This window comes from Hydra vulgaris, chromosome 02 (assembly GCF_038396675.1).
Source record: "Hydra vulgaris chromosome 02, alternate assembly HydraT2T_AEP".
Taxonomy (NCBI): domain Eukaryota; kingdom Metazoa; phylum Cnidaria; class Hydrozoa; order Anthoathecata; family Hydridae; genus Hydra; species Hydra vulgaris.
The window spans coordinates 5,895,951-5,909,972 of NC_088921.1; the positions used below are offsets into that span (position 1 = coordinate 5,895,951).

The window sequence follows — 14,022 nt, forward strand, 5'->3', positions numbered from 1 at the left end:
AGTTAAAAACAATATAACACAAAATGCATTGTCTAGTCTTCTTAGTGGACTTAAAAATTATATTCCTAATTTACCAAAAGATGCTAGGACTTTAATGAAAATCCATAAAACTATTTATCCAGAGTGCATGGGAGATGGGAAGTTTGTTTATCTTGGTATATCTAATGGATTAACAAAACAACTTGAGGCTTATGATGTCAGTCATTTATCTTGTCTGGTGTTAGATTTTAATGTTGATGGTTTGCCCTTATTTAAAAGCTCAAATATCAATGTTTGGCCAATCTTATGCTCCATCAATAACATACCAGTTAATAATCCGTTTATTGTTGCAATGTTTTGTGGGAGTGGAAAACCACCAATACATGAATATTTAAAACTTTTTGTAATTGAATTAAAAAAATTAATGAACTCAAGTTTTTATTTTAATTTGAAATATTTACCAGTTTTTATCAGATGTTTTATTTGTGATACACCGGCCAGAAGTTTTTTAAAATGTATAAAGGCATTTAATTCAAAAGAAGGTTGTGAGAAATGTGTTCAGAAAGGACAATGGGCTGGGAGAATGGTTTTCCCTGGTACAAATGCAACACTCAGAACTGATGAATCATTTAGACTGAAGGTTCACCCAAAACACCATAAACATGAAATTGAATCCCCGCTTAACAACCTCAAAGTTGGCTTAGTTTCACAATTTGCTTTAGACCCAATGCATTTAATTCATCTAGGAGTAACTAGACGGTTGTTATTTTTATTAAAAAATGGAACAAAGTACTGCAGGAAATTAATATCATCAAAGCAACTGTGCAATTTAAATGAGTATCTTTGCGAATTAAAATATCATTGGCCTATCGATTTCAACAGAAAACCTCGATCATTTTCTGAATTAGAAAGGTGGAAGGCCACAGAATATCGGCAGTTTTTGCTTTTTATCATGCCAGTAGTATTCAAAAAATGTTTATGTGATGCACAATACAATATGATTAATTTATACTTTGTGGCCATAACTATTCTTACTAGAGAAGATTTGTATTCAAAATACATTGGATATGCAGATAAATTATTACTTTTATTTGTCAAAGATTGTGATTCAAATTTTGGAAAAGAATTTATTGTTTCCAATGTACATAACCTTATACATGTAGCAGAAGAAGTTAGAAGATTTGGTCCTTTAGATAAGTTTTCAGCTTTTATATTTGAGAATTATTTGCAAGTTTTAAAGAGGGTTGTCAAAAATTCAACTAACCCATTGCAGCAAATATACAACCGTCTTTTGGAAATTGACAATTTTCTTATTTCCTCACCAGTTGCAATTATGGAAACCAAACTTATTCACAACAAAAAAACATTAAATGATTCATTTTTTAAAGCTACCCATAATGGGACTACACTTTCTATAAACAATAAAGATAATTTTGTCCTTCTTAAAGATAAATCAGTTGTAATAATAGATTACTTTAAATTAGAGGGTGACCAGTCAATTACTATTATCTGTAGAAAGTTTTGTAATCCAATTCCATTGTTTACATATCCATGTTCTTCTGAAAAGCTTTCAATATATGTTTTCAGTCCAATAAAACAAAATGCACCTCAGTATACTTATAATATTGATAAGATTCATATGAAAGGAGTTGTTCTTCCTCTGCAAAATAATGTTGTGTTTATACCACTGAGTTCTCATAAATAATATTTTTTATTAGTAAAACATAAAATCAAATAAAAATATTTAATATAAAATCAAACAAAAATATATAATATAAAAATCAAATAAAAATATATAATATAAAAATCAAATAAAAAATATATAACATAAAAATCAAATAAAAATATATAACATAAAAATCAAATAAAAATATATAACATAAAAATCTAATAAAAGTATATAATATAAAAATCCAATAAAAATATATAACATAAAAATCAAATAAAAATATATAACATTAAAATCAAATAAAAGTATATAATATAAAAATCAAATAAATGTATATAACATAAAAATCAAATAAATGTATATAATATAAAAATCAAATAAAAATATTAAATGTAAAAATCTAATAAAAATATTTAATGTAAAATTCAAATATTGAATATAAAAATCTATAACATGAAATCAAATTTAAAAAAAATACTAACCAAACAAACTAAAATCAAACAAACAAACTTATAACTCCTATACAGGGAAGATTTTACGAAGATTGGTTTAAGCTCAAGTCAAGTATTTATTGGATCAGTTGCAAGTATTTATTACATTTCATTATTACATACTATATGATATTTTTTGTCATAAGTCTTCATTTGGTATTAAAAGACAAGTAATTGGGGACACTTAATTTTTTTAGGTTTCACACACACACACACACAGATATATATATATATATATATATATATAAATTCATTTTGTGCATTCAATTTCTTATATATCAAGGTCTTATCAAGTAGTTGAATTCCGTGCATTAAGGAAAAACAAATTATCTTCGGTAGCGGTAGTGCATAGGAACTGGATTCATTTAAAGAAAGATCAATTGTTTTGCTTGTGGCCACATGGCTACTCCAAAAAACAAGTTGAGGGGTTTATTAAAACCAAGTCATTTTTAAATAAAAACAATTGCAAAGAATACATCATCAATATTTTAGGACAATCTAATATGTTTTTATTATTTGTTTACATTTTACTTTTTCAGATAATTTTTATGCATAGTGCGTATTTTTAACAATTACTACCAAATATTATATATAGTAATTAATATATAATATTATAATTTATATTACATATTATTTTAACATAATTTTTGAAATCTTTTTATGTTAGGGGCGGTTCAAATAATACGTGTCAATCTTAGGGGTATTGGAAAGTTTCACCAATATCATATATTATTTGCCTATTATTTTCACCAATATTGTGTGTTAACGCCCCTTATTTTCAATAAAAAGTAATATTGGAAATGCTGCAAAAATTTTGTGCAATATTTTCAAAGTTAACATAATTAGAGAAAAAATATTTTTGTTTTCTATCAAAAATTTATTTTATTAATTTACAAACTTAAGAGGGATAATGTCCTGTTGTTGTGAAAATTAGAGTTTTTTAAACTTTTAAAATGATTCTAATTATTAATTAAATAAATTATATAAAGTACGAAATATTGACTTATCTAAAGTTTTCTTATGATTTACTGTAAAACGTTCTTACATTAAAATTGTTTTCACAGTGTCCTTTATTTTCCTGGAAATTGCCAAATATTAACAATTATTTTCAGAGAGTTATGAAACTGCTTGTCACCTTGCTCAAACTCTTGAAGAAGAATCTGAAGTAGCCTTAACTGATGGGACTTCTTCTGAATGGTATGTCTTTATACTGTCTATATAAATAATTCTGTTTTTTATTTAAAATTATAAGTTTATATTTTTTAATATATGTTTATATATGTTTAATACAAGGTCTATCAAATCAAATCCTGGAAGGTGTTTGAAATCAAATTCTGTGCTTCCACCATTCCCTGATGAATCCGATGATGAGAGAGGTTCAGCATTTAATAATACTGGAGGTAAAAAATAGTGTAATTTTAATGTTTTAATGTTCAATTTAAATCCCATTTTTAAAATTGTATGCATGTTTTGTTAGTTGCACCGTTTTCAGGCAATGTGGATTTTAGGTGTGGATCAGAAGGTATGTCTTTATACTATCTACATAAATTGTTTTTTTAACTAAATTAAGTTATTAGTATTTTTAAATGCAAGTTTACATATAATATATATATATATATATATATATATATATATATATATATATATATATATATATATATATATATATATATCGACTGTATAGAGCACAAACGTAGTATGTCCACATTTTTATGAAATCAATGTTTTACTATATTCTTATTGGCAGTAACATAAGCTTGTAGAGGACATTTGTAATATGTCCACAAGTGATATCCATCATTAGATATAACACAAAACACAAGCGTAATATCTTGATTTTAGCAAATATTTTGAAAATTGAAATCCATTTTTCTCCGTATTGTGGTTTTTGGACATACTACGTTTGTGCTCTATACAGTCGATATATATATATATATATATATTTTTTTTTTTTTTTTTTTTTTTAAGGGGGATCAACTTCTAAAAACAATGAAAAAACTGTTCAAGATTTTTTGGATCAGGAAGGTATGGTTTTGGTTAAACTTTTTTTTTTTTTAACTACTTGGTATACATTATATTTGTGACTAATACATACATTGTATACCCATAATAATATTTTGTTAAATCACAAAATTTTGTTAACTCACAACAATAAATATTGTGAATAAATAACATTAAAACTTTAACTCCAAATGTCTCAACTCCATAACGTCTAAATCCAGTTTTGTCTTCAATTTAATAAAAAATATTTTTGAAACCAGTCAGATTCAAATGCAATAATATTCAGTTATTTATGTTTATAGAGAAGTTAGCAGCATTGGAGTTACGATTAACAGAACTTGAGCACAGAAAAAAGTTTTCAGAAATTGAAAGTTTCTTGAATAATGAAGAGATTGTTGTTCCCCCAGGCCTTCCAATGAAAAGTAAAGAAGATTTGGAGGTGCTTAACCTTAAGTTGCAAATGAAATCTGAGATGGCTGTCTATGTAATTAAAAGTTATTTTTTATATTTCTATGTTCTACCAATCTACAAGATGGATAGTAACTATTATTTTATAAGATCGAGAATTTTAATAAGTTTTAAAATTATCGTTTAGCTGTAAGATTATACATAAAGTTTAGTAAGATATATTTTATAATACCTTAGTTATATAATACCTGCATTACATTTAATTTACCTTGAACATTTAATTACTCAAATAAAAAAAGTAGTAATATGTAGCAGAATTTTTTTTTAGGTTGAATATCTGCGTTCTGTAGGTTGAATATCTGCGTTCTGTAGGTTGAATATCTGCGTTCTGTAGGTTGAATATCTGCGTTCTGTAGGTTGAATATCTGCGTTCTGTAGGTTGAATATCTGCGTTCTGTAGGTTGAATATCTGCGTTCTGTAGGTTGAATATCTGCGTTCTGTAGGTTGAATATCTGCGTTCTGTAGGTTGAATATCTGCGTTCTGTAGGTTGAATATCTGCGTTCTGTAGGTTGAATATCTGCGTTCTGTAGGTTGAATATCTGCGTTCTGTAGGTTGAATATCTGCGTTCTGTAGGTTGAATATCTGCGTTCTGTAGGTTGAATATCTGCGTTCTGTAGGTTGAATATCTGCGTTCTGTAGGCGGTAAAGTTGAGCTGGCAAAATACGTACGACGAGTGTTGGGGGCCATGTTTTCAAAAAACTTCAGCGTTTTATGCAATCTTAATGGATCTTCGAGTAAGATGATGGCAACAGGAATGGGCAAGATCAAGTTGCGAAGTTATCATTTTGTTGTAAAATGCTTAGTTTGTAAGTATTAGTAGTTATGTTCATTTCGATTCTTTAACCTAAGGCAACTATTATAAGAGTTGCAATATTTTTAAAACACCAAGAAAGAATAAAATGTAATGTCAATACTAATGACAATTGCGAGTGTTATCATTTGTCGTGAATTTGTATGATATTATATTTTTCTTTAGTGTCTTAAACATATTAATACCACTAGTGACATCTAAATGCCAGTGTAAACTATGATTTACTATTAAGCTAAGCGCGTCTTAAAAAGTATATAGGAATTTGTCTTGTATATTGTATATATATATATATATATATATATATATATATATATATATATATATATATATATATATATATATATATATATATATATATATATATATATATATATATATATATTTTTATTATTTATTTTAATCAAACATTTTTTTGAAACTTTTATTTTTTATTCTTTTAGCGACAGTAAGAATTCAATATCCAAAATCAAAGGATAAAGAATTTTACCCGATCTTTTCGAGATGGTTTCAAGGAGCAATCGATCAGGGTGATGGTCGAATAAATAGACGGGCGAAGAGCATACTAATAAAAAATCAGTTGCTGTTAATGAATGAAGAAAATATTTAGTTTTTATTTTATTTTGTTAATTAACTTGAGTTTTGTAATAATTATCTCATTTATCTTAATTTATCATTTATAATTTATAATAAACCGTAACATTTTAAAATGTTACGGTTTATTACAGTATTAAACTAGTGTTTTTAATTAAAACAGCCAATAATAATTTCAAATCTTATAACAAAATGAACTACTATTAAATGAATATTTATTTGAAGTTTTTTATTTGTAAATAATGATTTTTCTTTAATATTCTAGAAATAAAAGTATGATGATTAAAAATATGTTTATTTTTTGTATTCAACGAAGTTACTTATAAATAATAAAACATTTTGTTAGTAGTGCTGTTTGCCTGTAAAACCTGATACACAACTTCGATGCGTAAACCGGACAACCAATCACCATTAAATATATTTAATGGTGATTGGTTGTTTTAAAAAAAGTTTTTATAAAAACTAGAGGTTATAATAAAAGTTATGCTGTATTAATAACTAATACTCGGAACTTGAAGACTTAAAACTTTTGCACTTTCGATTAAAGTGCAAAAGCGAAAATAAATAATTACGAAAAAAATGATATAGTTGGGCCGGTAATGGTACCAACTGTTAGCCAACTGTTTATTTAACAGTAAAAAACTGTTGGGCCGTTAGTTGGCTAAGTATTGGTAAAAGCGTAACGTTTTTTCCACGGTACCAACTAAAAAGCCGACTATCGGCCCAACTGTATCAAACAGTTGGTTATTTTGATCGGGCCAACTATTTACCAACTACTTTATGTTTACTGGGTAAGTATTAAAAAAAAACTAATTAAGTGAAAACAATGAATATATTGAATAATAAAAATTGAAGAAAAACATTAAATAAACAGGACAACTAACAACAAAGTTGAAAGAAAAAATGTTCTTGATATATTTGAAAATGAAAAACTTAAATAAGTTATTAAAAGAAAACAAAAAGAACAGCTTTTAAGTTTTATTAATTTATGTTGTTTGCATTCTTTATATTGTCCTGTGTATTTTAAATATTTTTTATATTGTTGTGTATTTCTATGTATTGTTTATCCTGTCGTGTAATTTTGTGCATCGTATATATTTACCTGTTCATATGTGTATTTTTTATATTGTCCTGCTTTTTTTTTTGTGGCGTTATAGCTAATTATTTTTATTATTGTTGCGTTTTGCATTTGTTGCTATTATTCAAATTATAAGTCTGTAATTTTTGCAATTTTATAATTAAATAAAAGGATTAGCAAAAAAAAATAATAATAATAAAATAAACATTGAAATATCTATTTTTTTATAGTATAATAATTTTTTTTAAGTTTTAAAAAATACAGACAAAATATTTATTCAAAGAAAATCTTTTTTTTTCTGCAATTTTTTGTGTAAAAGTATTTAGTTTAATAAATATTGATCAGAATGTTGAATATATGATGAATGATGTGTTTCAGTGTTTTGAAGCTTTTTTGTTGAGTTTGCTGTTGATGTTGTCTCAAGCAGCTGCACTCTATTCTCAAGCAACTGCACTCTATTCTAAAGTTTTGTAATAGTCATAGATACCTGTTTAAGAAACCATAATTCTTCTTTTACATTCATTTTTTTTTTTTTATAAGGTAGCAATTTTATGTATGTATGTTTGTATGTAGAAATCAGTTTTTTGTTAGTAGTAATGATTAAAAAATACAGCATAATTCAAGTTCTGGAAAGTAAGTCTACTGTTTGATCATATCAACCATTTAAAATTTGCTTAAATTTTTGAAATAGAAAGAAATTGTTTAGTGTTCAACTTCTAAAGCAGATGAGAAAATCTAAGGATATAGATACACTCATGCCGTGGAGTTAATTGCTATCAACTGGCTATTTGATATAAGCCCTTCAAAATGTCTTTAAATACTAAAAAGGTTAGTTTATTATGTTTATTCCAGTATCTCTTAACTGGTTGATTTCTATATTTTGAATAATATATCAGTGTCTTGTTTCAGGGCTACATTAAAAGTCTGCAGACTGCTACGTGAAGCGAATTTCGTTCAACGTTATTGTTTTTTTACTGTATGTAGTATCGAATAAAGTGTGAATGTTTCTTTTTATATTGAAAAGATTTTTAAAATAGAGTCGCCAAACGCAATTTAAACATTAATTTATCGAGATTATACATGTTTTAGAAAATAATTTTATTATTATTGTAACATGTAAATTGTATTTGTAAATCTCAATCTTGAATTAATTTTTATTATAATTTTAGATTGTTCTTTATTCATTATTGTTAACCGGGTATTAGGTTAAATCGCCACGGCGTAGGCTAATTGATTTACCATAAGTGTTTGAGCTAGTAATGTTATTTAATAAATTCGAAAAAGTTTAAAATGTGTCATCTATGCATTGTTTTGGATGAGGTCATGTAATAAAAATAATAAACAATTTCGCTAAAGATAAGTGTCTAAATTCAAAGAAAAGTACAAAAATAATATTAGGAAGGTTCGTGCCTCGAAATTGAAGCGCGAATTACAGAAGGTCCTATATCGAAACGCTGTCGCTCCAACATTCGCTTGCCGCCAACGGACCGCTGTTAAAAATTTAGCGTTTTGCCGCCACTTGTTAACCACCTAAAGCTGCTTGCTGCTTACGGTCCGATGTAAATACGATGTGCAAGCCAACGTGGCAACACTGCGGGCTGCCGACGTCGGCGCGGCATAAGTGCTAACAGCGGTCCGTTGTCGGTCCAACTACTTAATGTTTGCTGGGTAGAATATCATCCGTACATCTATCCATTCATTTATCCATTCATCCACCCATACATTCATCCAACTTTATATTTATTCATACATACGTACCTACATACACACAAAGGGGAAGGTTGCGTAAGATACACACGTTCCTCTGATGGTATAACCTCTTTTACTGGTAGACTACTGATTTTTTGGCGAAATTTTTTGGTTAAGGATATTCATACAAGTTCGACGGTGTTATTTATTTTAATTTCATGGTTGCATAGTTAATATTCTCTGATTGTTTCGTTGTTAAAAAAATTTACCATCCCCGTTATAATTTTTTATTATTCAATATTTTGTAATTACGTCAGAACGAAACAAGATCATCAAATATTTATTACATCCTTAATATTTTATGCTCATCTACTGCAAATTCCAAGGTTTATATGAGATGATACATAAGCTGTTGTCATGCTGTTTAAATTATGATAGTACTTAGTGAAGTTGCTTAAGATGATATGTTTTTAGACGCTCAAGATGATATGCGGCTTTTTATTTAGAAAAGCGCTTTTTTTTTCAAGTTGTTCTCCACGGAGCTTTATTTTGGTATTTCAAGAATGAAAGTTTTTTCAAAAAATAGTATCGCATAAATAGTAAATAGTTTTACAGACTCCAAATAACTATTTGTAAAGCTGAATATACCGAATATCTGCCAACTTAACATTTATCATATTTTAATTTCTATGTTCAAAGTTAATACAAAAATAACACTTAACATTTTTAATTTGTTATTCATAATAAATAAATACAGATACTTAACTAGATACTCAGACAACACTTATATTCAAACCAAAAGTTTCTTGCCTCAACTGAGTTTTCAAAACCTATTAGAAAACAAACTTAAATCTCTTGAAACTTTTAGCAAATCCAAAGCAAAATTTAGGAAAATGCTTTTTTTTTTTTTTTTTTTACGAATTATTTCATTATTTTAAATCAAATTTAATAAACATTGCTTGCTATATTTAAGGATGGATCAATTAAATAAAAGTGTTTAAAATTTTCGATATTTTTATAGATTTTTAATTTTTCTTTTTCTCTTTATTTATTCCCTTGAAATTTTTTGTCCACTCATCTCAATAAGAAAGTCTTCTTTTATGTATTTTGCTATCATATGTAACTATTACATATGACGGAATCAGTTCTTAAATTGTGTTTTTTCCTTACCTTGGCCGTTTGTATTTATACTGATATATTAATTGCATTTATGTATTTATACGGCAAAACTTAAAGGCAAAAAAAAAAAAAATTTTGTTCTTGGCCGACGCAGACAGATATGTTTACTATAAAAGATGTCCAACAGCACGCATAAGACTTTACGATGAAATCAAGAGTACGGAAGATATAGTGTTTTCTGAGAGGTATAATTGATTGCAGAAGTTAACGAGTTTATATACAAACTAATGAGTAAACTAGATAAAGAAAAAAAACCTATTCTTGATTAAATAATCTTTTTGGTTTACATTAAAATCTCACCAACATAATTGTCTCTGAGGTCATTTTCAGTGACCTCAGAGACAATCATTGTCTCATGAAACTTAATCACGAAATACATGATTGTCTCTGAGGTCACTTTCAGTGACCTCATGTGTCTTTTATTTTTATTAAATGAGCAACTAGATTTTTTCATTTCACGTTTCCATAACTAAAAATTTAAGAAAATTAAAATAAAAATATATTTTATAATTTAATTTCCATGAAATTTGCCGTTTATTTTTAACTCTAATAATACGTTTTTAACTCTAATAATCGTATGGTAATTTATACATATATATAGTGGTGGATGTTCGCATGGGCACGGGAAGGATTTTCTAATGTTTCAGATAAGACACTTTCACACATTGTGCAAACTCCAAACTCAAGTATTCATCCCCCTCATTTTGGGGAGGTCGGAAAACTTGCATGGTCATAACTTTTGTAATTTACAATATTTTTTTACGAAATTTAAAATCTGTATATAAATTTAAATTTAGTTTAAACCAATAATAAACATATAAGAAAAAGATATGAAATAATACATCAGGTAAATAACAAATAAATAACAAATAAGAAAAAATACATCAGGTGTGTAATTTTAAAAATGATATACGTTTACAAAAATAAACACAAATAAAATAAAAGTCGAAAAAAATTTAGTAAAGAATGTTTTATTTATACTTTTACCTCAATAAAATAGAAAAAGATACAAACCAAAAAATTATTCTTATTAAAGCAGTGAGTTTTTGCAAAGAATTTATTTGCTTTCTTATTGTTTAAAAATAATTCTGTATAATATAACTTTGGCTATTCTCTTAACTTTTAATTAAGTTTTAACCTTTTTGTTTGAATATTTATTATCATGTTGTGTTCATTACTAAGTTTTTACTGTTTACTATCTCAGTTAAAAAAACATTATGGTTAATGATCGCTGTGTAGTTGGTATTTGCAATAACGATAAACGTTATCCAGAGCGTTACGAAATACATAGTAACGTTAAATCTGGAAAATTATGTTTCGACAAATTGCCTGTTGATGGAAAAACAAGAAAATCATGGATTCATGCAGTTTCTAAAGGGCGAAAACACTTTGTTATACCTAAACATTTTAAAATCTGCTCTAATCATTTTGTCGATGGCATGCCCACTTATGAAAATCCTAACCCAACACTCTTTTTGATATACACAATGAATGTTCAATGTACTCCGGAAAAAAACAATCAAGACCTCCTCCAAAAATCAGAACAACATCTATTGTAAAACCTGTTTCGTCAAAAATGATTGAATCTATTAACTCTAACTCGGATACACTTACAGCTGAAGAGTTGTCAGATCTTATGATTGTTTCTTCAGACGAAGAAAGCTTAATATCGTTTGAAATAACTCCATATGTTAGTGGCGATGCTGTTGCAGCAGAATTATTACACATCTCCGACTCTCCCAAAGAATTATTACACCCACCCGCTTCTCCCAAAGAAAAAGACACTGTAAATCCAATTTTGTCTAAGAATAAAGCAGGCTACAGTGTTAAAAACAATATAGAGCCTACTCTATTATCAACATATACTGCTTTACAGTTTTGTCATATTACTAGGGACTCAGATGTATCGACTTTTACAGGTTTACAAAATGCAAAAATGTTTCAAAGTGTTTTCAATTATGTCAAGCACAAAGCAGCAGTTATGAAATACTGGGATGGAAATAAGAGAACAAATGATTACGAAAAATCATGTCCAGTGCTGAATCCGTCGAGCAGCTACACTTATCAGAAGATTATACTATTAGCGAAAACTTATTTCCTATGAGAAAAAGCGGATCTAAAAGAAAAATCTCACTGGAACAGGAATTTCTTTTAGTTATGATGAGATTACGTTTGGGTCTTTTAATTGAAGATTTAGCTTTCCGCTTTTGTATATCAGCTGGAACAGTTTCCCAAATTATTATTACATGGGTAATATTGTTATCTAAAGAGTTGGACAGCCTAATCTTGTGGCCTAACCGGAATATAATTCGAGCAACTATGCCAAACTGTTTTAAGCGATTATATCCAAAAGTGAGAACAATTATAGATTGTTCTGAAATATTTTTTGAAACATCAAGTACTCTTGATGTTCAAGCTTGTATGTGGAGTGACTATAAACATCATCCAACAGTCAAATTTTTAATAGCAATAATTCCGAATGGAGCCATTTCATGGCTGTCTCCCCTTTATGGTGGACGTGCCTCTGACATTTTTATTGTCAGAAATAGTGGTTTTCTTGATATACTTGAGCCCTATGACCAAGTTATGGCAGATCGTGGCTTTAAAATAAGGACAGACCTTGCATATAAACAGTGTACTCTTTGTATACCTCCAAGTGCTGTTAAAGGAATTCAAATGTCAAAAGAAGAAGTTCGAGAAACATCAAACATTGCTAATGTACGTATTTATGTGGAGCAAGCAATAAAAAGGATAAAACATTTCCGTATTTTAAAAATAACACAGCCATTACTATACCTACCTATCATGAATAATATACTACGCGTATGTGCTGCTATACCAAACTTGAGAAAACCATTAGTTTCTAAATAGTTCATTAAACAAATTTAGTTCACTAAATAGTTTTTTTTATTGTATAATATAATGTTCCACTGTCCAAACTTTAGGTTATTATTATAACATGAGTTTATATCAACTAGGGTTTGAAAGATGTGTAAAAAATTAGTGTTTTTTTTTAAACCAAACCAGCCCCGACAAAAATTTTTTTTGAAAATCTTTTGAAAATGCAGAAAGAATTTAAAAAAATGTAGATAAAAACAACATATTTATCTACAACTCCTAATAAAATATCCATTGAAGATTTAAGCTAAACATAAACTAGACATTGAGCACATGCAACAAACCCAGTCTAGATCTGCTATTAACTCATAGTCTTCTTTTTTTAAATTTTGACATGAACAGTGAAACCAAGCGCAACATACTTCACATTGAATACTGCTAAATTCATTAAATTCTTTAACATTGATTTCTCGATCTTCGAGTATAAGTTTATCGCATTTTCCACAGAATGTTATAGGTTTTATTAGTAATAATGCTGGAGAAACATATGTTTTGAAAAAAAAATCTAAATTTATTTTCACCGTATCCCAGAGCTCTTGATCAAATTCGATTACTTCAACATATAAGTCCTTAAGCGTCCAAACAATAAAATATGCTGACTTGCAATTTGTAATTGCCATTTGGGAATTAATCTGTGTGTAATATTTATGACACTTATTTAATGTTATTTGATCATTTTTTATTGTAAAGAAATTACATTCACTAGCTCCTTCTTTGATTGTTTTATTAAAAATTTTAAAAGGACATTTAACTTCTAAACACATTCTACCATGACATTTGCATACCATAAATCCATCTGGGGAGCAAGCAATGTAAGGTCTGTCATACAAAATAAAGAGACCACTTTTTTCAATTTTTAAATCAGTGTGATTTGATACATGCTCTGCATAAAATTTTTTATAGCACCTTGCTCATGATCAATTCCCCATTTGATAGAAGCAGTTTTTTATACCCTCATAAAAAAACGAATGTTTTTTTATGAGGGTATAAAATCTCAGCAACAAGAGGAGTTGTTTTAGGCTTCTTAGAACTTGTATTTCTAGAAAGAGTATTAACTTTGGTATATATTCTGTGATGTTTGGATGCAGTTATCCTCCCCTTTCTCATTTGAAACCAGGTATTGCTTTTAGCTTGATCTCTTGTGTTATATTCCACGTTTTTAAT

The 14,022-nt window shown here is 27.7% G+C and overlaps 1 protein-coding gene and 1 long non-coding RNA gene across 2 annotated transcripts; both read left to right on the top strand.

Moving 5' to 3' along the window:
• Positions 1-7,389: 7,389 nt before the first annotated feature.
• Positions 7,390-8,260, top strand: LOC136076350 (uncharacterized). The gene is made up of 2 exons (XR_010636187.1): positions 7,390-7,920; positions 8,002-8,260. It is a non-coding gene; the product is annotated as an uncharacterized LOC136076350 (long non-coding RNA).
• A 2,505-nt stretch (positions 8,261-10,765) lies between these two features.
• Positions 10,766-12,858, top strand: LOC136076671 (uncharacterized). The gene is made up of 2 exons (XM_065790000.1): positions 10,766-10,848; positions 11,165-12,858. The coding sequence occupies exon 2, from the start codon at positions 11,989-11,991 to the stop codon at positions 12,829-12,831; it is 843 nt and encodes a 280-aa protein (XP_065646072.1). The 5' UTR covers positions 10,766-10,848; positions 11,165-11,988; the 3' UTR covers positions 12,832-12,858.
• The last annotated feature ends 1,164 nt before the right edge of the window (positions 12,859-14,022 follow it).